Raw genomic sequence first — 27,473 nt, forward strand, 5'->3', positions numbered from 1 at the left:
TATATTGTAGTTTTGGACTCTTAAATGAAAATAGTTTGATTGTGGCTCATGTATAGCTTCGATGTGCAAGATCTTTGCCAATAAGTTAAAAATATAGAAGTACTCATCGTATCTTCAAAAGGAGGGGTTGTAATTAGAAACTACACAAGAATAAACTTCCTTAGCAACTGTAAAGCAAAGATTTTAATGAGTAAATTTTAGAGGCTACTCATCATCATTGAACTTACAACAAATCAAGCATAAAGATGTGCTGTTAGGGCCTGTTACAGCTTAAATGTGTGATCATAGTTCTTCAAATTACATAAATTTGCTTGCATTGAGAACTTACTGAAACATTTTGCCTGAAGCAATTATATGATCTATGTCCCAAAAGGAAAACCAAAACCTTCATAGGAGTTGATCTGCATCATTAGCCACAAGTACAGTGAACACAGATCTTTTCAGCATTGAGCTTGGCCAAGTTGAGATATGATTGTACGCCAGCTTTCTCCCTTGCTCCACACTAAAAGCAGAGGAAAAAAAAAAAATCTTCAGCTTGAACAGTCAGTACATGAAATGATTCTACAATGCTCTATCTGATGGATACTAACCTTTAGCAGGCCCCTCGATATATGGTCCATTCATGATATTCAGGACGCTACATGCATCACTATACTCTAGGTCAGGCAGCAATTTGGGTGTAAGCAAAAAACACCTGTGAAGGAAAGCCGCAGTTATCTAGAATTGTCACGCAAAAACAAAAATAGAAAGTCCATAGAGGCAGATAAGCATCGAAGTGTGCCAGCAGCAAGTTATGCAATATACTACTGAATTACAAATACAGTACAGTAGGTTCATAGATGGTAAACTGAGAAGGCTAGAAGATCATCAGATGAACTTGATTTTCCATTGGTATCAGAAATTGCAGCATATCTTCAAGGACTTTGCAGAAGTTACTGCATATCTCCATTTCAGATAGTGCTAATACTGGACCCTCTTAAATTCAATAATAAATCTGTCTACCTACCTCTTATATACCTCACTTATTATCATAACTTATGAATAGTGAAAATTGGCCATAGTTGTATGAGAGTGCTACAGGAATTCCATTGAAGCTCACCTTGAACTGTGTCTGACAGATTTCATAAGGAACTGAGGAGGAGGATTGTTTTAATAATTTGATCAAGACATGCTTCTTGATAAATTGCCTTAAGTCACAACACCTATTTTGGTTTGCCACTTAGCCTCAAAGCAATTCCATATTAAAATAAACTCAAAATGGAATCACTAGCTAAGTTGACTATACGGTGGATATCAGAAGAAAGTAGAGGCAGGAAACCGTACTTTCCAGTGATGATCGAAAAGTTTCATGGGAAGGAGCCTGATAAAATGTTGGTTTTTCTACAAAAGAAAGCATCATATCCTCTGCTTAGATGGTTTAACCTCCCATGTCCACATGAAATACCCCTTCTAGTACTGCCAACCAAACAACTAAGACAGGGAAAAGGCATGTGAAACCAGTCTGCTGATATGTCGTGCAGACGTGCAGCTAGTAAAAGCCATTAGTGCAGCCTAAAAATAACCACATGACATAGTACAGATTACACTAAACTAGATAGAACTACTATCATAACAGAGAGGTAAGTTCCCGCTAAAACTCTAAACTCAGAAGGCACAAATGACCATGACAACTCCATTACAAGAAGTCTAGCAAGCAAACAGATGCAACTTTTCCATATTATTCAGCAACAAAATAATTAACCAAAGCCATAGCCATGTCAGAGAAGAAATTTGGTAAAAACAAATAAACTTACTGTGGTGTATTAGGTTGACTAGCAGCTCTCACCAACTGCTGAAACATCTTTCTTTCATTGATGGGGTCCATTCCTGGAGTAGAACAGGAACAAAGTTAAGAAATTATTAATTAGATCAGTGAATTCTTGAAGTTAGATAGCAGAAATCACCTTGATTAATTTCATCAACTACTCTAAAGGGAAAATATTTGTTAGATCAATAAATTCTTGAAGTTCGATAGCAGAAATTACCTTGATTAATTTCATCAACTACTCTAAAGGGGCATATAGTAAGATCTTGTAGAGAAACAAGGTACAATATGGTTGAAACTGAACGCTCCTGCATGTACAAATACACTGTGCCATAAGGTATACAGGGTTTAAATGTGGTACTCATGGAAATAACTTGGATAGATGAAGTACCCCTCCAGATTGATGATGAGCACTAAGGACTTGAAGTTGTCCAGTTTGCCTAACAAACACAAGGAATTAATTAAATTGGCATAATATCAAAATAAATGCGGTTTCAATATGGATTAATGGTCAGAAAGGAGATATATAAATAGAATAGTAAAAAAAGACATCCTTTTCCTGTCAAAAAAAAAAAAGATATCCTTTATTTAGATTCTTAGGCTTTTACAAAACCATCCCTGCTTCCCCCTCACCATTTCAAAAGCATTCCCGAAACAGCAATTCATCAGATAGAACACTATTAGAAGGAAAGTTATACAAGCACAAGCATTATGCTCTTCCACTGAGATTAGTGGAAACTGAAAACATCATAAAAACTACTTCGTACTACAGATGTGTTTTGAGATAGAGCTCTGACCCTTAATTTTATTCGTAAATATCATTTCTGCACACACACAATAAATTTAAAAAATATGGTGTCACAAACAATAAAGTAGTCAGTGTGGACGTGTGGTAACTTTAATAATGACCATGTGCATCATCCCCAATGACTACTCTCCACTTATGCTTGTTATTTGTCAGCAGTGGTCTTATTGACTTTATATGTGACAAAAATTTGCGAATTATTGGAAGTCCCCAGAATTATTTGTAGTCTTTACCATGTTAGGATTTCAAATATAAGCAACGCAAGCCACAAAATTTAAGCTCACACTAACCCATGCATATCTTTACAGTAATACAACTTCATAAGTATTTCTTTAAGGACTAATATCTCAGCAAATGCGAGGCTCTTCAAGTACAGAGTGGAAATTGTAGTTGTTTGGGTCCACAGCAAATAACTCGAGCTGAACTCAAGAGTTTGTTTAGACACTTGTCACAGTGTCCAAGTGTCATCCTCTTGCTCTCTAGTATCTTCCCTGGACCCTGATGCCCAGTGAACAAGAGATACCCAGAGGAAAGAAGTGCAGAGAAACACTTTAAAGGTTATACTGAAAGCAAGTCCAACAGATAGCATAAGGCAAGACAAGTTTGAAAGTAGTTACCTGAACTTCACTTTTATAACTATACCGTATGCACCAAAGTCCATGCCACGCTCATCTAATAATGCATAAAAGATTTATCAGACTATCAAAATAGACAACCATTCTCTCTACCACTAAATATCTTCAATTCAAGACAGACATCTCAGTTGATACCTAATGATACTTCTCCAGCAACAGCCATCTCCTGGAAATTATGACCAAATGTTCCATTGATCTGAGAAACAAGATTCTGCAATGTTGGAAGCCAACTAGCCTGAAGCCAAAAGATTATGGTTGTCAGCTACAAGTTCATGCTAGAGAGAAAAGAATGATTAGTGAGCAAGTAGGCCAGATTTAATGGCTGAAATTTCAGTAAAAGAGAACTACCTTCAAGGCATCTATTTCAGCCAAAAGGGTCCTGAGTCCATATTCTTCCTCTTCAAGTGTTCTTTCCAAAGCTTCAATCTACCATGGATAAAAGCACACAATTAGTAATTCAATATAAGTGCAACCAGATGAATGTTCGATGTAATCTATGAAAGGCATTACCTTTCTTTGTCGCATTTCATACTCTGCCAAAACATTTTGATTGAGCAAGAGAATGGAACTAGCTTGATCCAAATTATCTTGAATAGCAGCCTCAAGTCCCTCAATAGTACTAGGCATCTGAAGGCAAGGAAAAATGCATGTATGCAACATATGAGGATATGTTTCAAATCAATGAAATCTATATAGATTAAGCATGTTGAGAGTTTGGCAGAAACTTTATAAGCTTATATTGAAATATCATCAATATTACATAAAGTTATATAGCTACTTCTTAAATCAAGCAAAAAAAAACATTTACAGAGGACAAATATACCCCAGGAAAAAGCAATGAAAGCAAAAGCTAGTGGATGCATGTGCTAAAGCATGTAAAACTATCAATATTGAATCAGAGCTGGGGCAAATTTAAGAGTCACTCTCTCAGCATAATGTTGTTTAACAGCTCTGGGTGATGGAGAATCTAAAAATCACGACTCCAGGGAATCCACATAATAGGATCAAATTCTGGGAATGAAGATCGCGAATCATAAGATTAGGGATGAGCTCTTTCTTCAAGAAGCTGCGGGATTATGAAATAGGCATAACCAAATGACTATCAACAGACCTGAAGATTGCCAGCCTTAAACTCTGCCAGGAAATTCAGGTTCTTCGAGATTTGAAGCTGTAACCAAAACTACTTGTGTATTCAGGTTATATTATTTGACTCTTCAAAACAGAAGTAAAGAAAGGATTTAGCTACCTAAATTCGCACTTGGTAGCAGTCAAGTAGTGTTCTCTATTCAGATGTAAGGAGTAAAATGAAAACTAGGCAAAGCTCTTGGATGCAATGGAGCAAAAGCTAGTGAGCTAAAGCTAGCTGCTTGATCCAACAGGATAATTAAAGAATATAAGAGAATGAGTCAATTTATCATGCAATAATCAAGGGCAAAAATAGGGCTTCCTCAGTCACAATCCTCTTCCCCTCTTTCAATTGAACAACAGCCCTCTCATTTTACTGTCTTTACCTTCTCAATTACAAGCTTATTCAATAATTGCAACCTTATCAAAAGAATGAACAATAATTATACTACTGAATTATTTCTAATAGAAAGTAGCAATACATATGTTATCCCATCCCTCACAGATATAAATATAATGTAAAACATATCGAGATATGAAAGGCTAATCAACAGTGGCTGATCCACGTTGATGCCTGGGGGGCACATGCTACCCCCACGGTTTTAAAAAAAAAATGTTTTTCTGAAAAAAGCGTCAATTATATTTATATAAAGATTATAATCCGTACTTATATTTAGTACCTTCAGCATTGCTTCAGGTAAGGGAGCAATATGGTGAATTGTGTTGTACAAGAAGTCAGTGGTTCGAGACCCCATAGCTCCTTTTTTTTTTTGCTTTTAACCCAAATTCCACTTTCATTAACAAAAGGATAAGCTATTACTCTACTATCTTTTCATGATAAATTTCTTTTTTCAGTTTTCACAGCTTTTATAAATACTCCTTATTAATATGAAATACTCTCTCCATTATATTCGATGACATTCTTCTAATTTTCATTACATAATATTTATTGCATTTATTTAGCAATTATTATATCTTGTTTATATTAGTATGAAAATTTACACTAAAATGATATAAAAATATCGTACGCCATATGTGCTTAAGTAAATGAAACGTTTTGACTTTTTGCAAAATTCATCTAATTCAGTTTGACTAATGTTTGTGATTTATACATAATATATAGTCATGTAGATACTTGTTGGAATCATCTTAATGAAAAATTTATTTACATTCAATTGTTATAATTTTTTATTATTAAAGATATTGTGAGTCAAAGTTTTACATTAGCATACGTGCACAAGAAAAAATTTATACCAAAGTTTTCCATATAAATTCATATGTAACTTTAATTTGACGTACAAAATTATAAATAAATAGGTGGAACCGTGGAAAGTTTATCATAGTATAATCATAATCGATATCTAGAATATAAATCTTTGAATTTGATTGTTAATTATTATACGACTACACAACGCATTATATCCAAAATTTAACGTAGTTTGTTTTTGCTGATTATATTATATTACGTTATAACAATGTTATATTGTTTTTTTAATTGTCCAGTGCTACCCCTGGTTAGGATTCCTGGATCCGCCACTGCAAATCAACTATTTAAAAAGGGTGACCTGGAGATTAATCCAACAATTGGGCGTCAATTAACAGCACCTCTAAAACTTATGCAATAGAAGGAAAACGTAAAACGTAAGACTATTAATTAGCCCTCAAGCAAAAGAGCCTAGGAATCTAAATGTGGACAGTCTTAAGACCTTAACCCTAAATCTCCGAGGCCATTACAAATTTTATTTATGAAATACCACTTTTTTTCTTAAAACAACATAAGCAAAGCTCCCTTCTGCTAAAAAAAACTGTTTAAATCAGGGTAAATAATGTTATGCTGACATGGTAGAAAATGTGGAAAATACACTAAAAATTGCAAAAGGAATGGAGTCTGTAAAGGTAACCAACCCAACCAATGCATAGTAAAATGTTTCATTAATCTTTGAAGAAATATATTTGGTTTCCACATTAATTTTGTACAGTTAGTCCAGGTGGATAAAAGAAAGCCAACATCACTAGCAGCACAAACAAGGCATAAATCTAATACACTGGGACATGTGCATTCAAGAGAGCTTACATGCAGCCTAATGGCATAAAGAAATCTGATATCCCAAACTTAAAAGCAAACCCATCCTCAGGGATATGCAGGTGTCCAACAACTCAAGATTCAGAAATCTACATGCACTGCTGAAATTAATTGCCAGGAAAATTTATCCTACACTCAGGTCTAGGTCTGCCCCAACCAGCCAATTTAGACCATTATGGTAATGACACAAAATCTGGCACCACTCAAAATTCTATCTTGAAAAGCCCAATTTTGCTCATGATCACCTCTACCTCAGACGAAAATGTATTCTAGTTAACTAAGGGAAGGCACACTGTTAGAGTTGAAACAAAAATAAATGTATAAAAAAAACCAACCTTAACAAAGGCCTCTTTAATTTCAGGAGTGATCTTCGCAATAGATTCAGCATATTTCTTGGCATCTGTAAGCCGCTCCTTGTGCCGTTCCACTTCTTTTTTACCTGATTAGTGAAGAGGGGAAAAGGAAATTAACACACTTTTACAAAACTACAAAGTCTATAATCTCAATCACTCAGAAACAGTAGCAGAGATTAAAGAAAATCACAAACGTCTATAGATCACCCTAGATTTAATGTATTAAAGTCTGAAAATAAAAGTTGGCCTGAAACAAAAAGTTAAGAAAATGAAAAATGACTAGATGACCAAAATGAGGACAAACAGAAACAGAAATAACACACTTGAAGGGATAACATCTGAACGGAATAAAACCCCTGGAACAAAATTTGGGAGATCAACTGCTGAAAGAAAGAGAAGAATTGGCCCAGCCTTTATATGTGAGGAATTTGAACTAATACCTTCAACACATCCTTCAGACCTCTACCACCAAGTTGGAACACTTTTACCAAATCATACAGTTCTTCTCATGTCAGGGTATGGCTCTCAATTTCACAATAAAGGACCTTGACTTAATTTAGCAGTGACACATCTTAGATTTGTTTGATCTTTGATATCACATTTGAGGTTGGCTTTTTACTATAAATCTAGTGAGGCAATCAACAGGAAAAAGCCACATTGTATTTTTCTATATCAACAACATCAATAAGAGCCCCCTATATAGAAGATGGCAAGCAGGCTATTTGATTTGGTATGGGTCAAGTCCATTTGGGTGAAATCATTTTCAGATAAGACGTCTATTGTATTGGGGATGAGTCTCTGATGCTAATTAAATTATTATTGTAAACAGATCAATGATAGCTTCATTCATTCACAGACTGATTCAGGTCATCAAATTTGGGATTTAGGTTGAGACAGCCTGTACTAGGCAGACAACCTATTATAAGACCTAGATTTTAAATGCTATATTGCTCTGGTCCATCATCACCCAAAGCCAACTGAAAAGTAATCTTCAGGTTCACAGCAAATAAATTAAAACTTAGTACTTTTTCTTGAGTACAAAAATCCAATAAAATGAGCAACAAACAGTTTCAGCTTTCTACAACCAAAATACATACACTTTAGGAAGGACATAAATAGGTTACCTTACAACTCTTTTTCATAATGCATGAAAACAGGTATGGTAAACAAATTAAAACTTTAACAGAAAGTCAGAAATGAGAACATCATTTCCATTACTATCAGAAAATATAGGAAACATACACATCCAGAATTTGGCAATAAAAGAACAAACAAGTTAGAAAGCTAATTACACATACATTGCTGCACATGTATGCTTGCTTCCACAGCAGATCTCTCTTGATGCTTAATTTCCATTTCAGATTCTTGTATCTAAGGAAGAATAGCACAGTTAAGATTTTACAAGAGTTGATAACATAAAATACAATAAAACCAGACTGCCTAGCATAGTATGTATAAATATATCGCTGGGAAAGAAAAAGCATGACACGGCCAGGTCTGGAAAAACAAGCATGCGCAGCAAGTTCAAGTATACTAATTTTAAAATATTGTTCCATGATCACATAATCTCATAGATCATTCTTCATCAAATAGAATAGATCAGAAAGAAAGACGGTCATGGTTGAATTAGAGATTTAGAACCGAACACTTTATTAGAAACAAAAATTAGGAATGTCATTCGAAAGAACTAAATTTGCACAGAACTTCTTAAGCAAGACAGAGAAGCCAGCACTCAGGAAAAGTTCAACTCATCACAGCAATCACGCTTTAGCTTACTAATTTAGCTTTACTAATTTTAGCTTTCAAATTACTAATATAAATTAAGGAGCTCATTCCCAAATCATAGACTTCATGTGCATGGGTATATATGTAACAGAGATGTCCATATGGGTACCTTAGTAGATTCAACATCCAGGTAACTAAGAAATAAAAAACAAAAAACACCGACAGGATGGGAGCAAGGAATTACTACATATGAAAAGTAAAGGATGGAAATTAAAAGGTCAGCAAGAAAACACCCAAGATGCACAAATAGTAAAAATTAACTGAGATAGCTATAGAACTGCATTGTCCGTAACGTTATCAAAACATAGATATGAGAATCACAGGAAAGAAAAACAGAGATCGGCTACTTAGGTATTTGTATTTTAAAGGACACTCACGAGTATAGAAATCACCAATTATAATATTTATTGTTCTCTAAATTTCTATCTGTATTTAACAGGGACTATTATAATTAATTAATTATGGTTCCCGCCAGAACACTGAAGTAGGATACTAGGCTCTCAAATTTTCTTTCCTGGACTACAGGCCCCTTTTGCCAAAACCATCAGGCAAAGACATGTCTACTTAAATATTCAAATCAAAGCACAAGAAGGGTATGAGTCTACCTAATCAGACATTATAAATACATTATTTAACTTGATTGAAAATAATTAAAGGAATAACTACCTTTACATCAATTTCAAATGCAGAGAGGCGTTTTTCAGCAAGACTCCATTTGTTTAAAAGAGCCTCCATAAGTGAATTCTGAAAAGTGGTAAGAGAAAACAGAGAAATTAATTATAAATAAAAAAAGCTTGAGGTCCATGATACTAAATGTCTAAATCAACAAAAGAGAGCTTCACCTTAATCTGCATCGCGTTATGAAACCGCTGGATATTCAAATTTACAGCTTGATCAGAAAGGCTGGCAATCTGACTATCAACATCCCCCTCCTTCTCAATGTTGTTCAAAATACACTTCTTCTGATCTAGACCACAATTTATCATAGAAAAGCTATATTATACACGTTGACTGCCAGACAAGGTCTTGTAAGCAAATATAATTAAGGAATGCTTACTAATGCGGTTTTCCAGACCCTTCCTCCTTCTCTTCTCATTATTTACCCTCTCTGTTACTTCCTCCTGCAAAGGATCCTAGGTAAGACTTAATACTCCTCAGAAAAAAGAGAAAACACTAGATAATATCCGCTTTGTTCAAGCATAACAGCTATACCCGCTGTTTGTGATATTTAGAAGCTTCATTTTCGATCTGGCTTAGCTCAGACTGCAGAGATTTAGATTGGCTGTCGTATTCATTGATTGTCTGTTCAAGCTCAATTATCTTGGACCTAAGACTCTCAATTTCTGAATTATCTGAACCTGCAAGCATGATTTAATGTAGTCTAAGTGATCTGAACCGTCAAACGCATGATAAGCATTCAAAAGCATAAACTTACCGCATGAAAGAAGTTTAGATCTAGAAACTGGCATCACACTAGCAGACACATAATCACTATATCTAGATCTGGACCAGATATAGTGGTTAAGTGGGGTCCAAAAATCCATTATTTTCAGCTTTTCAACCTCATCTGCCCTTCGATCAGTTTCCACAGTACCAATGTACTGGAAAATTGTGAATGATGTTAAGGAATCGAATTGGAAGTACCAATAACACACCAAAATGATGCTAAAATCGAAATTATAAAAAAAATAACATCCTATGCTTAGATCGCGAAAAAAAAAGGTCAAACATGAGGGGCAGCAAGCATACTGAGTTATCAAGGTTAAACTGACTAATCAAAACCTCCTTGACAGCAGCTGGAGCATCAAAAATTTGGTCAAGCCTAGCATGTATCCCAAGCTTACGCATCTGCCAAATCATAGAAAACAATAAAAAGAGGTAGAAACTCTAGCATCTCAGTTTAGAAAAAAACTACAGCCTTCAAAGCACATACCTCTTCAGATATTCGAGGGGGATCTCTACATTGTCCTTCAGTTTGAACATAATTTAGAATTGGGACATCAAATGACTTCATGTGTTTCACCAAAAAGTCCCGATCATTAGGATCTTGAGTGATGAAAGACTTCAATGTCAAAGCAAAAGGCAAAAAAGATTAGATGTTTACACTTTTTCTGAAAGACAAGAGGTTGGAAAGCAAGAATACTGAAGTAAACTACTGCTGAAGCAGACAAATGCAAAGATAACTTAACATATTAGCTAAACTGTGATAATTTTGCACTGTCTAGTTCTATATTGGAAAATACAAGGATGGACTCTACAGCAAATCAAAGTATGGATCACACTGTAGAATGTGCAAGATATTCAAATTAAAAAATTGAACTACAAGCTTTATTGCCACATACAAGCATATATACCTCCATACAATGTTACTTGGACTCGTCTATAAGTGTCGACACCTCAGTCCTAAATTTTGGTCGACACTTAGACACGGTAAAGGGAGTGTCTTGACTAATATTTAGGATACGGCTACTGTATAAAGTGTCCAAAAAAATTTAATCCGACACTTAAAAATAAAAAATAGATAAAAGTCAAAAAATAAAAAATAAATAAATAAATAATACGGAGTAATACATAGGGAACATCTAAAGTCTAAACATATTCCAATACACTTTTTTAGTCTTCTTTTGTTTCCTTCCTTCTCTTTCTACGTATTCTTTTGTTACAAATTCCAATACACTGTTTCAAACTATGGTCTTATCTTTCTATCTTCTCTCTCCTCCATTAAATCAGATGCATGCTTCAAACCCCTCTTTCTCTTCTCTTTCAAATTTCAAAGGCGGCATGTCACTTATTTTTGCAAACACTTCTTTGTTCTTTCATTCAACAACCAGCCACCATGAATGGCAACCACAACTCGCCGGCGATCTGTTCAATGTGCCAGAAATACATCGGTGAAATCGAAATTTTCAGGCCACCAAAAGCCCTATACTTTTATTGTCTGTATGTGTCCTGCAATTCAGCAAATCACGAAATTTTGGTAGATTTTTGAACTAAACCCTAAAATTTTAAATTACAAATCTTGATTATCTGAAATCGGCGACACTTGTTTCAGACATTTTTCCGATTCCCGAGTCGACACTTTCCCTGAGCCGTGTCAAGGGTCGTGTCGCGTCGACATGCGACACTCATGGCCAAGGCAGGTGCCGGAGTAACACAGCCTCCATGTGCTTAAGCATAAGAAAATTGAGCTTAGAGATGAAGAACGTTTTATAAGAAACCACTCATAAATATGAGGACAGTACATATCAAAAACATTATTTATTACCAGAAAACAGAAAGATCAATTAATCATGTAGTAAAAATAACACAAAGAAAAGATATGATTAGGAGGCAGCATATCTTCTAACAGAAGAGGAAGGAAAAAGTTTCACTAATCCCGATCAAGATATTAATGAACACCAGCTAGCTAGTTTTATGCAATGCCCAAAGGAAAACAGACAAAGATATATCTGTTGAAACAAACTTTTGAGTTCTGTTCTACCCTAAAGCACTGAATACATGCAGAGAAAGCATTCCACAAGAGAAATTTTCCAAAATACTAAACTGTGTCTAAACCAATACTAAAACATTCTAAAATTACTTGAAAAAACTTTGCCTTCTTCTCCTGCTCCCCTTCACTTCTCAAGTTCTCATTATAAACATTAAATTTTATCATGGTGTCAGATCTGAACCTTTTTTTGTGGATTCCTTTGTTACCATCGAACCCAAAGCCATGACGTCCAATATAAAGAGGCAACAACAACAAAGCCTTACTCCCAATATTATTGGGGTCAGCTAACATGAATCGTCATAAGATGTTTGTAGAGGAAATAGAGCATAGCAAGATAATTAATTGAAAATGAGAAAAAAAGAGTGAAACAAAAAGGTATTAAAAGAATCGTAAAGGGTTTTTTTTTTTTTTTTAAAAATAAAAAATAAAAAAAAAAAGCGGAAAATTATGTGAATACAATACATAAAGCTTTGAGATTATCTTAGAATATTAAATAAGTAGAGTTTGAAAACACGAGTTGAACAAATAATAAAAGTAAATACTGATAAAGATATGGTCTTTATTGATTTAGAGAAGGCATATGACAAGGTGCCAAGAGAGGTGCTTTGGTAGGCAATGTTGAAGAAAGGTATCCCACAAAGGTACGTGGACCTGGTTAAGGATATGTAACGGGATGTGTCAACAAATGTGAGGACATGTGGAGGGTTGACAAAAGATTTTTCTATTACAATTGGATTGCATCAACGGTCTGCATTAAGCCCTTCTCTTTTTGCAACGGATTTAAATGAAGTAACTAGACCAATTCAAGATGAGGTTCCATGGTGTATGTTGTTTGTGGATGATATCGTTTTAGTGGATAAAATTAAAGATGAAGTTAATGCCAAATTGGAGCAATGGAGACAAAGGTTGGAATCTAGAGGGTTCAAGCTAAGTCAGAGTAAGACTCAATATTTGATATGTCACTTAGGTACTCAGAGGGGGATAGTGACGACATGGTGAGTTTGGATGGAAAGACTTGACCATGAGTGAATGTTTTAAGTCGGGGTGACATTGATCAAGACGTGGCCCATAGGATTAAGTCGGGGTGGTGTAAATGAAGAACGGCCACGGGAGTGTTATGTGACCAAAGCATTTTCTTAGAGTTGAAGGGAAAATACTACAAGAGTGCCATAAGAACAATGTTGCTCTATGGTACAGAATGTTAGGCTTCTAAAAAGGAGCACATTAAAAAGATGAAGGTTACAGAAATGCGCATGTTAAGGTGGATGTGCGGGAACACTTTTAAGAGATAGAATTAAAAAATGAGGTTATTCGTAAGAAAGTGGGTGTGATAGGCATTGCATACAACTAAGGTAAAATCATGTGCGTTGGTTTGGTGTGGGACCATGGAGGGGTTAAATGAAGGAGAGGGAGACCGAAAATGGCTTAGTTGGAAGGAGTTAGGAAGAATATAAAGTATATGGATTTGCATGAGGAAGAGGCATTTGATCGTCCGAGATGGAGGAAGATTTTTGTCGATGACTACACGGAATAATCACTTTTGGTTCATGTAGCCCACCAAATATATATAAATAAACGTGAAATTTCTCCCTCCACTCCGATCTATCCAACACCATATTTTCCTCAATCCCCAACGTACTATCACTTTCAATTATCCTCTTCCAAATGTTCTTAGATATGCCTCTACCCCACGCGATCCCAATGCATTGCCACTTTGCAGGTCCTCACTTGGTCTCCTTTTTACATGAACAAACCACCTTAAGCAATTCTTCCTCATCTTGTATTCAGTGGATGTAACCCGTACTTTCTTCCTAATTATCTCATTCCTCAACCTCCTTTCTTGTATGGCCACACATCCATCACGACATACACATCACTGCCACATTCATCTTATGCACGTGCAATCGTGCAAACAAGGCAATAGAAAAAAAAAATTATTGCACCTAACAAAAAATTATCAACATTTTCCCCAAACTCATTTCTACATTTTCTTCTGTTGAGGGCAATGAGACTAAACATACCTTCCATATGTAATATGGAACTTGGCCTCCCAAGTAATCAGCATGAGATTGATCCTTGACAGTAACCTACAATCACACAGCATAGATGAAAATTACTTTCAAAATATCATCATCTAAAATGTATAATCCATGTATAACTCAAGCATCATTTCATTGCATTATATCTGTAACTTGCTGCTAATTGCATTCAAATAACAGTAACAAAGGTATAACTAGTGAGACTTGAGAGCCATGGTCTCCAAAACAAAGAAAATCACATCATCTGGAAAATCTTAAACAGACCTGAAGGAGAAAGGAAAAAAAACACACATGTGGCAATGTCAAGTCTCTAAAATGCATAATTCCTTATTAGAAGCTTGAATGTATACACACAATGCTTCATCACCAGGCTTTATACTCCGTCCAAATGAATAATATTAAAATCAGGGTACAAAGTTGAAGACAGGGCAAAACGGACAAATTCACAACTAACTTATCCTCAAATGATGTTTAAAGTTCAATCATTTCTTTTGGAGTAGTTATATGTCACATGATCAACTTAATATATAAGAGGCAGGTCAGACAGTCGATCTAAGAAAAAGTATCTTTGTGCATGCCTACAAGTTCTGAACTGCATTGCTTTACAGATAGAGGCATGCCATAAAAAATGAGGCTGTAAAGCCCCCAGTGAAGGGCCTATTTCTTTAAACTGAGCTTTAGCAATTTCCAATAAGTCAAAGCTTTGGCTATTCGATAGTGTTAGTCCAAATAATAAAGCCCCTAGGTTCAACATGTTGAGCAAAATTAGAAGCACTCATTTACAGAAATTTTGAAGATGCAATCTTGCTAACAGGGATAATTCATAATCTTGCAATGAGGCCCAGCAAAGCATATATACCTCGAGCAGAACAGGTCCATAAACCTCTCTCTTCAGTTGATCACGATGTTCTTGCAACCAACGATGAGCTTCGTAAATCCTGTCTGCTCCACTATTTTTCAGCTCATTCAGGAGCTTGTAATTTCTATTTTCCATATCTTTTAACCTGCAACCATTCTGTATTTGAGAATACTACATAATCAAATCCAAATGGGGTATGTACAGCAATATATACCTGTCAACCAACTGCATCCGTTTTTGTTTGTGTTCAGATAAAATTTTACCAATATCAGTCTTTTGCTGCCTAATCTCCCTTGCACTGTCTTCGAGTTCTACAATTTTGGCCTCCAACCTTTCCTGAATTATAGCAAGAACTAATATATTACAAATATCCTAATAAAAAAAGGTTGCTAAGAAAGGAAGAGAAAGAAGAATAAAGAATGAATGAAAACATAATAAATATACACTCATCCACAAAATAAGAGCTACACAAAAAGAGAAACAGATTACTGAAAGAAAATGAATGATAGCAAAAAGGTCAAATTTAAATTCATACTATCATATAAAAGGTTTGGGAAGGCTTGCATGCAATATAATTGAGACTTATATAGCATATTGCATATAAAAAAGCAGCTAAAAAAAACGGCATAACATACAAACTCATCCTTTGGAAGTTTATAAGGTGGCAAGTTTGCCAGTTCCAGTTCAGCAACTGCAAGCTCCTCTTTAGCTTTCAACATTCTTTGTTGACGTGATTCTTCATCCCTCTTCAATTTTTCCATGTCCTTGTACATTCCAGATACTTTGACTCCCTAGAATTGTCCAAAATGGATATTGAGAAAGATAGGACATTAATGAAGTACCAAATGGCAAGAAAGATAGGAAAGAAACACAACCCACTGAGTTTCATTCTCCTGAAGTTTCTTGCACCTTTCGGCCTTCTTACTCAAAATACCCTCCAATTTTTTCCACTTTGAGTCTTGCAGTGCTTTTTCCTCCTGCTGCTTTCTGAAATGATTATAATTGCCAATCAAGAGGTGAGCTGTTTAATAAGTGGGAAAGAAGCTAAAAATTTCAATTATGTTGGATATTGTCAAGTATCAATGTCAAAGCACTAGGATACAATCAGTGCTCATTAATATCAAATATATAAGACTGTATGATGTCTCCAAATACCTCACAAAGACAAATCAAGAGATATGAAAACCATATGACCTTCAATGCATAAGCCATGTAGCTTTACATGTTTTGCAAATTTCAATTTTCATATTTTGTACTAACCACAACTCCCCAAATACACTAGTGGAAACATATCTTTCTTAATGAAGCAAAATTTTTTATATGAACAGCAAGATGATAGTAGATATAAGTCATATAACACCTAATCATAACCTGATAATAACATACAAGCATAGACAGGGATAAATCCTTGACGTAAAGAGTAATTTATGCCACACATAGGCCTAGAAAATTAACAGTCACATTAAATTTCATATTTTACAGCTCACATTACAACACTTTTCATAATTGCAAAGTTGATGACCTTTATGAACTGTTTAACATGCTTCTGCATAACAAGGCAAACTAGGGAGGGTTACATGCTTTGGTTAATATGGTAAATTTTCCCAGATTTTCGCAAACCAGTTAACAATTCTGAGGGTAAAATGGTAGAAGTCTATCAAAATACTCCAGCATATTGAATAATTTTCCAGCATTTATTATATCTGAAGGTCAAAGAAATTAGAAATTCTCAAAAAATAGAATGATCAGTAAATCCCAGAGAGAAATAAGTGAAAGAACATAAGGAATAGGCCTAGGCTATATTCTGAAAACAAATCTTTAAATGCCTTCAAAACTTGACTAGCTAAAGATTAAAAGAAGATTTTGGTAAAGAATTGTTTCAGGGTAGCATTAATTGATAAGAGGTAGGTTTTAAATGTGAAACGATTCAAGTTTTTGCTCTTTTGCCTCATCAAATACCAGATTTTACCAAAAAGTAGTTAAATTTTACATGTATTTTGACTGCTAATCTCACAGCTCTAACAATAGACAATAATAAGCCGATACAACAACTAATGACAGCTATTTTCATGTAATGAAGATCTTTGCAAAAGCCAAATGAACAAGAATAGTAGGTCTTGGACAATTCTCCCTAGATATGGTATTGGTATGTGCTAAATATTTCTAATAAACTACTCCCTCCATTACTTTTTGTTTATTTCACTTTCCATTTTAGATTGTTTTGTTCTACTTTGATGTATTACCATATTACCCCTTTTTCCCCACAATAATTATGCTTTTCCATACACACTCTCTTACTTTACTCACCTTATGATTACCCTCACCGGTATTTTTCCAACCTCTTACTTTATCCTACTATGTAATATGCCCACTCACCTTTTTCAAAAAAACTCTTAATTTGCATATCTGCAATAAGGCCAATAACTAAGTAGAGCATAAACAAATAGAGGTAGTAAAATTTTCTAGATTCACAAACTTAAACCATACATACAATGCTAAAGTATGCAAGCAGTGGAAAAAACAATTGAGCATATCGTAAGCCATAGTGCCTTCTACATTACATAGAAACCTTGGCATGCAATCTTTCATATAGACTATTTCAATATCATACTTGGGCATTAAGATGATTTGAAATTTTGGATGGATGAGTTAAAATTATTTTCAACATAATAATAATGCATTACACTAGCACATATACTTCCAAATCTATACTAATATTTTAAAACAGGAACTTTTGCAGGTCATACAAAGTGCCGCGTGGCATTTCCATAACATCCATTTGTAGTTAAATATTTTTATAATTTTTTATTACTTTAAAAGAAACCTTTTCATTCATGTCATTTCATCATATAGTTTCCTATTTTCTTGAAAAATCGTACTCTTTCAATGCTTACTCCTATTATAGTTACCGAATTCTAATTCTCATCCAAAATGATACTCATTATAAATTAGTAATTCTCTTCCTTTCCCCGTTTTAATTTCATGTCTAAAATCTATTTTCCTTCCAATTTCTCTAATATGAATTATATAACCTTACTCCGCAATTGTGTTTATTTCCTTCCTTCTTACTTCTCTAATTTGATTTAAAAAACCTTACACATATAAGTCGATTTCATAGTTTTGTAAGACAATTTGGCCAAATTATGTCTCCGGTTTCATACTTTCATCAAATTTGTCACGAGAGGTTTGTTTTCTCCAAATTTAACTCCCTTTTTTTCTTTTCTTTTTTTTTTTTTTCCAATTTGCAATTTTACAATATTAATCTCAATTAAAAATATTGTGATAAATTGAATAATTTATATGGAGTACTCAAAATTTATGACAAAATGATGTTATAATTCTATAAATATTGAATATTGGTTAGGTCTTTAAAATTGGTGAATACTACTTTTGCAAAATCAATCATGTGCAATTTTTTAAAAAAATTCCTATATTTCATAGAACCAAAATTCCTAAATACGTAGTACTACTTTGTATATAGCAGTGTCAAATCTATTTATCCAACTTGACAATTCGGAATTCTAAAATTTGTGGATTTTCAAGTTTTTGATACTATTATTTTATTGGTTGTTGGATTTTGTTTTTTTTTAGAGTTCAAATTTGCGAACTATTGGATTTTAATTTTATGTTTTAAATTTCATTTTCTAATCATAATTCTACATTAAGCAAGCTAATTTTAGAAAGAAAAAAAAAACCCTCCCAAACGTTTTCAATCTCCAAAAAAATGACCAATTTTCATTTGTGTCTTTTCACCTCTTAGTTCTCCTCTGTCCCAAATGTTTTAATAAATCTGCAAAATAAAATTTTATATTTTTGTTCCGCTTGATACAATTTGTATTACTTAAGTTTATATATGATATGATGCATTTTTTCCCATTAAGAATATATTGCATTACAATTACGTTTGTAGTATTACATTTAAATTTACTAAAAAAATACAATTTATATTTACAAAAGCTTTTTATTTAAATAACAAATCTTAATACATATATATAGACAAAAAGATTATTCTGCACGGGCTAAAAACTAGTTTATTCAATAAAGTAGTGATTTTATTACTTAGTCATTGTTTAAAAATTGCAAAAGAATCTTAAAACCAATACAAGACTTTGTTCTAGTAATTTTTAGACTATAACACAAGAAAACATTCAAAAGCAGTAGTTATAAGACTCAAAATTATTAAGATCAAACCAATAATTATTTCAGAAATACTAAAAAATAATAAAACCTGTTTTTTTAGTGCCCCGTTGGAACATGCTGATGCAAAATTTTGACCAATCATATCTTTAATTATAAATAAATTACAACATTGAATATAAATAATTTATTCATTGAGACAATTCTAACAAGTGCTCACACAACTGTATTTTTTCTTATATTCACAAACATTGGTCAAACTGGATGAAGTAATACTGCAAAAAGTTCCAATGGGACACTTAAAAAAAAAAATAATAATAACAGAGGGAGTACTACTTAAATACTCAATGGCATGAGTAACATGGGCAGCAACTCAACATGAGCCCACCCACAAGGTACATGAGCTAGGTTGGTGTCTGGTCAAGTATTGACCAAGATGTTGGCATAGTAAGAAGTCAATGGGTACATTAGTGTAAAAACTTAAGTGACAATCAAATAAAAAATATTAAGACTAGAAAATTACTTAATAGGTTGTTGGAGATCATTCAAGATCTTTGCAGCTTCATCATATTTCTTATTAGCATCATCAACCTGCTTTTTAGCTTCAAGATATTCAGCCTTGTTCTGATCATACTTCAACCAAGGTAATTTTTTCTTCAACAAATCAACCTACAAGCAATTTAAGAAAAAAGCCACATTATAGAAAGGATACAAAAAGGTAAACAATGTCTTCCTGGCCCTAAATACCATTCAGAAAATGTGAACCTGAGCTAAAAGGTCTTGTCTCTGACGAACACGTTCAACATCTCTTTCTTGTTCAGCATGTTGAGCCTTAAGTTGGTTTAATGTCACTTTATTCCCATCAACAGCCTATAACAGAATAGGTGGTTGTTGATTAAATGACAACACTATAAGAGATTATCATCTCCAGTAAATTAGACCAAAACCTTACTCTTTGGAGTCTTCCCAGCTGACTACTTTTCTCTATAAGAGCATCATGTTGTATTGCTAGTTGAGGATCACCAATAGCATTTTCTGTTGCACGTAACAGGTCAACAGGACTTAACTTGGCAAACTCACACACTTTGTCTTGTGGTAGAAACTGTGAAGCCCACCAACATGACACCACCAAAAAAAAAGGGGGGGGTTTAGATGCAACAACAGTTAAAAACAGACAAGCAGAAGAGGGAAAAAAAAGTAAAAGAATATGCATAACAGTAACAGATGGTGAAAAGGTGAGGAGGATAGATTAGTCTTGTATTGACTTCAAGTTAAAGGGACAGCCAGAAAACCAATAATCACATGCTTCTTGGTATTTATTATTAACAATTTCTGACTCAATGTTTCCATTATATGCTTCTCATCAAAGGTGGCCTCTTAGCTCGCTTCGCACCTCACATAGCCATTTATAATACAAAATACAACAACAAACCAGCATGATGCCCATTGTTGGGGAGGTCCAACACTCCGACTCCTGAGGAGTCAAGATGCATGTGACCCTATCACCAACCAATCAGGCCTAGTAAAGGGCCCAATTTCTAGTTGATTGTCACTAAAGAAAATTTTTAAAATAAACTCATTGTAGTTCAAAAGCAAAGGCCATATATCTGCTACCACTAGAATGTGAACCTGAAGTGAGAGCAAGGTAAAAGGATGTCTTTCAAAATCATTGAATATAAGTTGTTTCTGAGGATGAATCAGAAATGTGTGTCATTTTCTTCATCAGCACTTAGCAATATTGTGCACAATGAAAACAGGAGCTAGATTCCAGGAAGCCTAACTTAATATTTTGATAGGTATTGACAATTATATCAGGACACCAAGCCACCAAGGGGGTTTCTACAATTTACTAAAGGAAGGCCAGTAACTTAACACATGGACAAAACAAAGTCAAAGCCCAAAACACATGGACATGTGCATGATCATATACTCCTGCACGGACAAGGCTTTCCCCTTAAAGATTGCGGAAACCTCTTCCTACAAGTACATCAACAAATCTGAACTTGAGTCTACTCATTTGGTAAACCCTAAGCCATGACAGTGTGAAACAAGGACTGACCAATGAAGTCATCAGCAGAAATTTGGACATGTACAAGCACTAGGGAAATGCTGGTAGAAGTGGAAAGGAAATAACTATAGATGAACTTGTCTGCTAGGATTTTTTGACAAAAAAGAAATTTTCAACATAACTAGATTTTATAAATCTCCAAGCATCAAATATAAGCATGTAGATTACTCTAAAATGAAGACACACCTGAGTCAAATTATTAACTTGGATATTGAATTTTTGAACAACTTCAATAACATCTTTCTTTGCTGCCATGTTGCCTACAACCAAAACAAATTGCATCAGCATTCACAGTTAATTGCCATCGGTTCACAGACACAAAACAGAAATTTCATTTTCTCAGTTGCTCTGTGTAGAAAATGATAAAAACATGTTTTGGGAAATAAATAAATAAAAAATCACTTTCTGCGTTTCTAGGGTACGTGTAGCCTATTCCTTAGGACTAAGGCTCTTAATGTTGTTTTTGTTGCTGTAGGAATGAACAAAAAAAGCAAATTCTATTTGCGTACAGCTTCTTTGATTGAATCTCTTACTTAATAAGAAGCACAGCTTACATGAGGCACTGTAAGCTCAAGTCAAAAATATCAAGCAATAAAATAAATGCACAAAACTAATACTTATCAAGTTTATCTAGCCAAATATCATCCAAGCATGTTCCCAAAGGCTAAAAGCATGTATAAACTAAATAAAATAATGATTGTAGATGACACGTGAATACTAAGAAAAGACCGGGAAAAATATTAAGGAGGAATCTTTTAAATCTGTTGCCCTTGAAGGACCTTATACGTCAAAAGGCCAGAAGCCGAGAAGCCCCTACTTTAAAATCAGGACAACACTCAGATAAGAGAAAGAAATCTGATGCCAGCAAGTAATCAGAAAAGCATCGCTTGCCAAAATTAAACTTTTAAAGGAACTACTTTGCCTTGTATTATACAGATCTAACAAGTTGCAAGCTTGCAACAAGTAGAAGCAGACCCTTGCATGGATGAGGTCCTTATTTCTCAAGTCACTACTTTGTTAGGCATAGGTAATTATGGCGAAAATTCTTCATAGGTTATGTAACTAAATTCAAACAGGGAAAGCAAGCGATTACCTAGAAAAATAGCCAAACCTGGCCTTTAGTTTTGGAGCATGTAATTATTGTTAATCTTCCCTAAATGTCATCACTTTAAGATAAAACCCTTGCCTTCCAAATGGAGTTTGCCACAAGAACAGGGTACAGGGAACTCAAAGAGTCAAATTAAACAGTTTGGAGAAATTTAAAAGAAAAAGACCCTGACAAATATGTACTCTTTGTTTGCTGTTAAAATTATTTTATGTTCTTCTCTTGTGACGAACATGCATCATACCAGTTTTGTTTTGCAACAACCCCAAGGAATAAACTTCCTTTACAGCATGAATGCATGATAAGGGAAGCTGGAAAATGAAATAGTATTATTTCCATAAATGGAAGAAAAGACAATGCCTTTTCATCTACAGCAACAGGATAACAAGAATCTCATGGAAAGTAGGGCTTTAAAGTCTAGATAGTAAATATACCACAGCCTTATTGCCAAGAGCTACGAGAGAAAACATATACAAAGCAGTCACAGAGGATTTGGGGGGTGATAAGCAAGCAAAAATAATACACCGTAGTATATGCAAAGGATGCCCATGAAACATACTTTAAACTAACATAAACAACTAATTTTCCTAGTATCAGCAATCAACTCAAGCAATTAAAGCATCACCTTACCATTCAAGAGCCACTCGGACTTGTTGCTTGTGTCAATTTTACGAGTGATGACAATCCGCTCCTCCCTAGACTCGCCTCTCAAAGTGATCTTGATGTATCCAGATTCCTCTCCCCGCTTTACATATGCTCCAACACTTCCCGCTCTCCCAAGTAACTACAAAAATATACTTCCCTTAAAATGTGGTCTAATATTTAGGGACGGGTTAAGTATTGTACACGGACAAATTACAAATACGAGTATTTATTAACATTACAGCAGAAAAGAGCAACATTCTTGTACAATTGGTTAGAATGAATAGACCTGAGGATCACCACCAAGACCAAGTGCAATAGCACACACAATTGAGCTTTTACCGGACCCATTTGGGCCGATCACTAGGTTTAAACGTGAATAAGGCGTACAAGTCACGTCCTCAAAGGTCATGAAATTATGAAGCTCAATCTTAGTAATATTTCCAGGCAAATAATCATCTTCCCCTCTGAAAATTTTAAAAAATTGAAAATTTGAAATCAAATAATAATCCTTCAAAATTATGACTGAATGATGTGAACTTTTAACAGTACATACGCTTGAAAAATCAAAATGCTGGAATTAGAAACTCAGAAACCCTAGAATTATGCTAAATGAACAAATTATTGAACAGAAAAGGCAAAATTGAGAAGAGTAAGAGAACAAACCTAACGATTTTAGGGCGTTTAGCACGTCGTTCAGACATTGAAGACGGCAATTGAAGGCTCTGAACTCCGATTGAAAACCCTAAGAGAGGTTAATTGTTGGAATTCATGGAAAGATTGGAGATATAATTAGGGGTTTGGTTGAATAAAATGGGGAAGTGTGAGAGAGGAGAGAGAAAGAGAGTGGGTCTACTTTGAAGGGTAACTGCAGAAATGGCGCCAAAATCATAGGTCTAACTTTCGTATCCGCTACGCTTTGGTGTGCTTCAGCGGTTGTACGGTTGTACCCTTGTTGGCCTTGTACACTTGTACTACTAGCCTTGTAGGAGAGTTTTGTTTTTCAGCGTTACTTGATTAACTTGATCAGGGGTTACTCGAGTTATTTGTTCAGGAGTTTACTTAACTAATTCAATCAGAGATTATTCGGTCAGAAATTTCTTAAAGGGTTAATCGATCAGGGATTACTTGTGAGGTTATTCGGTCAGAAGTAACTCAAGTAACCCCGAACACATGGTGGCCAACCATACAAAAAAATCCTTATTGTTTTTCTTTTTCTTTTTTTTTTGGTAGTGAGAGAAAGTGTTCGTACAAGAAACTCAAGAAAATTTATGAGGAAGGTCCTTTTATATAAACCTTTTTGTTTGAAATATCCTTTTATAAAATTAAAAAAATAAAAAGGTGACACAAAAGATCCTTATATCGTGTTTGGGTTGTGGCAAAAGTCTTTTGACCATTTTCCAGCGTTGACTTTTTTTTTCCAGCTAATAAAAGTCACGTACAAAACACGTGACCACTTACACTTTCTTTTTTTTTCCCTCGTATCCCCCTTTTTTCCCTATTAAGCCCTAATGTCTCGATACTATTCCCTCGTTTCCTCATATTAAACCCTAATTTCTCATTACTTTTCCCCCCTTTCCCCCTTATTAAACCCTAATTGACGTTTTGGGGTTAATTGTTTGAGACATTAGGGTATAATAGGGGGAAAGGGGAAAACGAGGGAAAAGAGAGAAAAAAAAGGAAGAAAAAAAATGTTTGACTTTATTTGGCTGGGAAAAAAAGTCAACGGCAGAAAATTGTCAAAACACCCTCATCACAACCCAAACACGATGTAAAAACCTTTTGTGCCACCTTTTTTTTCTTTTTTTTTTTTTTATAAAAGGGCTTTTCAAACAAAAATATTAGGATCTTTCTCACAAATTTTCCGAAAACTCGTAATGTCTCAAGGATTAAGATTTGAAAATATTGTAAATAACCATCCTAAAAGCAATCGTTATTAAACTTATCACCCTTTTTTTTCAAGAAATTATAAATGGTTCATTTAACATTACGAATGTACACCAATCTACATTTTATAAACTCCATTTAACAATTAAACTTGTTTTCATGATCCTTGAAAAAGAAGAAGAATGGAGTTTGTAGGATTATACCTTACTTGTTTTCATGAACCATTTATAGGTTGTACCCTTATCTACTTTTTATAAATGTCTTAAACAAATGAACAAGCACAATTATACCTTACTTGTGTTTCATGATCCTTGAAAAAGAAAAAGAATGGAGTTTGTAGGAGGAGAAAGAAGAAGAATGGGCGGGTTACCAAGCGGAGCATCACTGTTTTAAGTATATGCTTCACTGAGTGCAACCTTCACTTTGGTTCAACAAGCCTTTTACCAATTTGTTCCACCACTTGTACAACAATACATTTCTGACATTTTCAAACAATGGTTCACACGAAAACCTCCTCCTCCTCCAGATTGTTTTGAGCTCATTATTGAAGAAGAGGGTAATGGTTTTAATGCTAACCAAATCTTTGAAGCTTGCCAGATCTACCTTTGCAACAAACTTAATGACTCTGCCAGTGTACTTAAGGTACTTTTATCATTTTTTTTTCTGCATCTGATCGATTGATTTCATTTTTCCCTGCATGTCCGTGTACTTAAGGTCGTGCCACATCCTGCACGTCCGTGCAGGGGTGTTCCAGCAAGCACAATCTTTCTGCCAGAGCCTGCACGAACGTGAATGCAGCACGTCCGTGCATCACCCCAAGCACGTCCGTGCAGAAGTCTGCACACGACTTGCCTTAACCAAATCAGGCTTTCTGCCTTGCTCTGCACGGCCGTGCACTAGGTGGCATGTCCGTGCTAAATAGGCTGCACGCCCATGCCGATCCCGGCACGTCCGTGCAGACCTGCAGACGAGCCCGGCTCTTGTTTTCTCCGTCCTTTTTATTTAGGGGTCGTATAAATACTCCCCTTAGCTCTTTTGTACGGGCATCTAAGTTTTTAGAGCTTTTCTCTTAGTTTATAATCTTAGAAACACAAATACTCTCAAATCATTAGTGATATGTCCAATTTATATAGTATTTTACCCCCATCCCTTGGTTATAATTAGTAGTGTTTTTGGCTCTTTAGAGCCACTTTTATTACTAATTGGTGTTTTCTAGTGTTTTTGTAGTTTTGCTTGAGTTTTGTAGGAAATTGCATCTTTGGAGCGTTTTCCGGGTTTTTCATGGAGCAACTACGGACATTAGGAGGACACGACCATCTTTGTAGCCCAGGATCGGTTAGAGCCGGTGATTAAGGGCTCGGTGTGTGATACCGGGGCATTTGGACCAAGTATTCAAGACCCGAAGAGGAAATCCGGATTGGGCCGAAGAATCAAGCCCAATCGAAGTCCAAGCCTCGAGGAAGAGACCGGGCCCGATCGGGCAAGCTTACGCCCGATCGGGCGGGCGCGTAGTCAGAGGCATCAGGAAAGGCGCACCTGATCGGGTGAGCATTAGCTCGATCGGGTGCGGCTACCCAGGAGAGTTGCGAAGAAAAAGCCGGGCTCGATCGGGCGCGTGTTTTTGAGGGTTCAGATTTGCCGAATTCTTAGTTTTTAATTAGGATTGTTTTTAGAGTTGTTTAAGTACGATTTTAGTATGGAATCTTTTTTTTACCTTCTCTTTTAGACTTTCTCTCTCTACTTAGATTATTTTCTCTCTCTAAAATTCTCTCAACTTTGTTCTTGCTCAACTTTGTATTTCCATTGATTTTGGTAACGATTTCTTCTTCTTTAATCTCAGCTATTTATTTTATTTCTTCCATCATGACTTGTTTAATTGCTTTGTTTAGTTTATGTTCGATTATGTCTGAGTAGTTTTCTTTCTAGGGTTTATGGGGATCCATAAATAATATGAAGGGGTAATTTATTGTTGTTGATCGTCAATGCTTGATTAATTTCCTATTGATTGATTTAATGCTCTGTGACTAGATTAGGCATGATCTTTTATGCATGAGTTTGACAATATTAATTTGAGATTCGAGAGATGAGAATTGATGTTTAGGTCTCGTTTCAATAGGCAGGTTAATTTATAAATGGTTAAGTCGAGATTCGAGATATGAGATTTAATACCGGTAGATTGATTCTGTGATTGTAATACGTAGCGAAAGCCCTTTATGATCTGATTAATTGATGCATTGACGATTGATTATTATGTTTTACCCTAGAATATTATTTATTGGTGAACCTATGCCCTAGGTCTTTTATTCCTTGTTTTTCCTCCTACTTTTATTCCTTTTCACTTTTACTCCTAGTAGTTTAGTTCTCCTTTATAATAACAAACTGGTTACTTGATAATCTAGATTATATAGATTTATTAGGAATAAATTGACTTGTTTCCTTGTGGTTCGACCCTTCTTCCCTTTCTACATAGTTAGTGGATTAAGGTATTATTTTTTATTAGGTGATTACGACTTTAGCCTATCAATTAGTTAGATTTTAATTATTAGCTTGGAAATTTCAATCTCAATCATTACAGAAGACAAGTTCCACCATTGTTATTCAAAGTTGAAGCTTCTAGCTAGTAACATTTCTTACTCTTCTCTTCCATTTTAAATAC

At 34.9% G+C, this 27,473-nt stretch overlaps 1 protein-coding gene across 1 annotated transcript; it reads right to left on the reverse strand.

Moving 5' to 3' along the window:
* Positions 1 to 8: 8 nt before the first annotated feature.
* LOC145591343 (structural maintenance of chromosomes protein 5-like) lies at positions 9 to 23,853 on the reverse strand. The gene is made up of 30 exons (XM_081647776.1): positions 23,597 to 23,853; positions 23,220 to 23,397; positions 22,919 to 23,072; positions 21,370 to 21,443; positions 20,068 to 20,217; positions 19,881 to 19,985; positions 19,639 to 19,784; positions 15,854 to 15,965; positions 15,614 to 15,769; positions 15,193 to 15,314; positions 14,979 to 15,123; positions 14,102 to 14,167; positions 10,524 to 10,652; positions 10,340 to 10,438; positions 10,026 to 10,191; positions 9,803 to 9,948; positions 9,648 to 9,711; positions 9,433 to 9,557; positions 9,257 to 9,334; positions 8,104 to 8,176; positions 6,788 to 6,891; positions 3,755 to 3,871; positions 3,593 to 3,670; positions 3,380 to 3,479; positions 3,227 to 3,281; positions 2,196 to 2,244; positions 2,025 to 2,112; positions 1,794 to 1,866; positions 591 to 694; positions 9 to 502 (listed from the first exon to the last, which is right to left on the reverse strand). Exons 1-30 carry the CDS (start codon positions 23,632 to 23,634, stop codon positions 441 to 443), a joined length of 3,156 nt encoding a protein of 1,051 aa, XP_081503902.1. The 5' UTR covers positions 23,635 to 23,853; the 3' UTR covers positions 9 to 440.
* Between the last annotated feature and the right edge of the window lie 3,620 nt (positions 23,854 to 27,473).

Source organism: Chenopodium album, chromosome 18 (assembly GCF_948465745.1).
Source record: "Chenopodium album chromosome 18, dcCheAlbu1.1, whole genome shotgun sequence".
Lineage (NCBI taxonomy): Eukaryota > Viridiplantae > Streptophyta > Magnoliopsida > Caryophyllales > Amaranthaceae > Chenopodium > Chenopodium album.

Excerpts from the sequence above, each read along its gene's own strand:
- LOC145591343 (XM_081647776.1), bottom strand. The coding sequence starts at position 23,634 with ATGTCTGAACGACGTGCTAAACGCCCTAAAATCGTTAG. Across the intron at positions 23,398-23,596 it reads AAACGCCCTAAAATCGTTAG|AGGGGAAGATGATTATTTGC; the intron begins GTTTGTTCTCTT and ends TAAAATTTTCAG. Across the intron at positions 3,282-3,379 it reads TGCTGGAGAAGTATCATTAG|ATGAGCGTGGCATGGACTTT; the intron begins GTATCAACTGAG and ends ATGCATTATTAG.